The sequence below is a fragment of the Anarrhichthys ocellatus genome, unplaced genomic scaffold (genome assembly GCF_004355925.1).
Source record: "Anarrhichthys ocellatus isolate YVR2014 unplaced genomic scaffold, GSC_Weel_1.0 scaffold112, whole genome shotgun sequence".
Taxonomy (NCBI): Eukaryota; Metazoa; Chordata; class Actinopteri; order Perciformes; family Anarhichadidae; genus Anarrhichthys; species Anarrhichthys ocellatus.
In genome coordinates, this window is record NW_022280142.1 from 439,421 (window position 1) to 442,530 (window position 3,110).

General features: G+C 41.0%; 1 protein-coding gene across 1 annotated transcript; it reads right to left on the reverse strand.

Moving 5' to 3' along the window:
• Positions 1–958: 958 nt before the first annotated feature.
• On the reverse strand, positions 959–2,434 carry LOC116399455 (E3 ubiquitin-protein ligase TRIM21-like). The gene has a single exon (XM_031876634.1). The coding sequence runs from the start codon at positions 2,432–2,434 to the stop codon at positions 959–961; it is 1,476 nt and encodes a 491-aa protein (XP_031732494.1).
• Between the last annotated feature and the right edge of the window lie 676 nt (positions 2,435–3,110).

Genomic DNA, 3,110 nt, shown 5'->3' on the forward strand with positions numbered 1-3,110 from the left:
ATGGTACAATTTTTTTTATTATAGATATAAATGGTTACAAATCTCGATAAAATAAATACAAACTCAGCTTTGGGGCTTTTCTTATTCCTTACACATTATATATAAATAATATATAAACAATGACCTAACCCAAAGAAGCAACCTTTATGGATATCAAAGAAAGTTAAGTACATATAACAACAAATTCTAAACCACCCCATCCCTCTATGATATCCACTTTAGTTTAACTGCACAGTATTAAGGCTCCTTTGTAATCTAATTGATAATCCAAAGCTTCAAATACCGATCTAAGACAAATGTTTTATGGTGAAATTGAATAAGCAACATCAAACTTAAACAAATACTTGCCCCATTTGAAAAGTTTAGGTTAGCTGGTTGATTAATTAGAAAAAGAAGATGCAATCTAAAAGATTTTTCATGAATTCCCCCTAAATAGTTTTTACACCAGAAAAAAAACTATTTTTACCCTGAACAATAATTACACATACACAGTAAATACTTTTTTTTAGGTTTGGCACCACAACATGCTTAATATTCGTAACAATAGGGGGTCCAGCAGGGCTGGAGAGCTAATTAAACATATTGGACTAAACATGTTGCACTAGTTTGCAGTCAAGTCATAGATAATAATAAATATATAATAGTTGAGACACATCAGTATCCAACATAAACCCCAAACTCTAGAGCAGTTACAAGATATAAGCTTGTTCTTAGGTAATTTTACACTCTGACGCCTGTAGAATTATCCTGTTATGAAAATAAAAACTCATTATGAGAATTTCTCCTCTGGCGACCATCAAAATCTTGCAAGTTGTCACGCTCGAATCCAAGTGGAATTTTCAGTACTATTGCTAAAGTCAGAGTTTATTTACAAATCTTTTTTGATTTTGTCAAATTGAATCTGAAGTAATCAAATTCCTGAATCGAGTCAGACTGGAGTCTGAAATGATTAGTCTCCTCAGTGTGAATGACGAGAGATGATCATTGGGGCAGAGTTTTTATCATCATCATTTAGACCTGGATTGAAGTATGGGTAGAGTTTCTCTTTGAAGGAGCAGCCAGTGAAGGAGTAGATAAGAGCTGCAGCATCTACGTCATAGAAGGAGACCAGACCCTCCTCATAATCCACAAACACCCCCACTGTCTTGGGTTTCAATTTAAAAAAGAGAGAGACTGGAGGGTCATTCAAAGCTTTGTACTTGGTTCTTTTCCTCAACCATATAGCCCAGTAGCCATCCTCAGGACTCAGTGGGATGTCTCCCTTCCTGTTGATCGACTCTCTGGCCACTCCTAAATCCCACGCAGTCTTTCCATTAACCTGAACCTCAAAGTAGAATCTGCCTGCAGAGAAACTCTGCTTTCCTAAAACACAGGGATTGAGAGAAAATCTCTCTGGGTTGTCTGGGAGATTTTTCTTTGCTTTACCAGGATTCACTTGTTTTTCATCAGCAGACAGGATGAGATAAGGATGAGCTGTGTCAGGATCAAGAGTCACATCCACTGCAAACTGCTGGACCCATTTTAGCTCTTCTTCAAGCAGCCTCTCCATCACTTCACTGAAGGTCTCTTTCAGCTGAGCCACAGCTCTCGCTACGGTCCCATCATATGATCGTGGACAGACTCCGACTTTTGTCCAGTCCTTGGTGGAATGAATTGCTTTCACAGATGGGAAGCTTTGGAGGAGATGGAGGTGGTCTTCAGAGAGTGGGAGCTGCTTCACCTCCATGTTTTTCTTCTTCAGCTCAGAGATTTCCTGTTCCAGCTCTTTGATAAAGTTGTCAGCCTGTTTCTGTGTCGTTCTCTGCTTCTCTTCAATTCTCTCAATGAGCTCATAGAGGCCTCTCTCAACAGACTCCATCAGAGTTGTGAAAACCCGAAAGCCTTCTGCTTTCTCTATGTCTGCGTTTTTGTTGCTGATGATGACCAACTGCTTGATCTTCTTAATCTTTAACTGTCTCTCCTGGATCATCTGCTGAATCTCAGCCTCCAGCTCGACCTTCCTTTCTTCATATTCTTCTTTCAGAGGAACAAACTCATGCATCTTATGATCTAAAACGGTGCAGAGCGTGCAGACAAATGTCTGGTCGGTCTTACAGAACAGCTCCAGAGGTTTATCGTGCTTCGTACACATCCTGTCTTCCAGGTTCTCCACAGGGTCGATCAGCTGATGTCTTTTCAGGCCTGACATTGTCAGATGAGGCTCCAGGTGAGTCTCACAGTAGGAGGCCAGACACACCAGGCAGGACTTCAGGGCCTTCAGTTTGGGTCCAGTGCAGACGTCACAGGGAACTTCTCCTGGTTTGGACTCTTGTTGCTCGGAGCTGCTGGTTTTCCGTTGAGCTGACTGTCTGAACTGAACAACCATCTCAGAGATGAAGGTGTTGACCTGCAGCTCAGGTCTTGTCTTGAAAACCTTTTTACACATGGGACACATGTATCGGCGCGTATTGATTTTCCAGTTTTCAGTGATGCAGTTTTTGCAGAAGTTGTGTCTTATCTCAAATCTGCTGTCGCTCTGACAAACTTTCAATTTCTCTTTGAGTTATGTGACGTTGTAACAGGTATAAGCACATGCCAGTCCAGTCACCTAGCCGAAACCTTAAAGTGGAATTACCCTTCTGAGGCCAATCAGAGCTCTGTGGATGGGATTAAGAATGGAAAACCTCTTTCTGTCAGAGCCAGAAAAGTACCTACTTTCCCAATAGGCAGTGAATTAAATCAAATGGAAATGTCTTTAGTTGTCAGTGAGCATGTTAACTGCTGCTATCAACCGCTATAGTTATAGTTTTAAATTGTTGTTTACAGTACAGACAACTTTCTACAGACTGGTAAAGTCAACCCAAAATAAAATAACCCGCCTCCCAAACATGTTACTTTACACATGACTCTGGTGATGCAACTTCTTTGAACAGTTGCAGAGAAGTTCTTGATTTACATTGCACATGTGATTCATTCAGATTGGCATCAAGGCAAGGTAATAAGGGGCTTTTTAAGGCACCTCCAGGTGTACTTCTACTGCTATCTGACTCCCTTCAGGGCCCTGATATTCCTGACATAACCCATGCAGCACATTCAACCTTCTCCTCTCTCCCCAGGCTTGGAGAAGCACA

Bases quoted from the DNA above. Each gene is read 5' to 3' on its own strand.
- LOC116399455 (XM_031876634.1), bottom strand. From the start codon at position 2,434: ATGTGTCCCATGTGTAAAAAGGTTTTCAAGACAAGACCTGAGCTGCAG.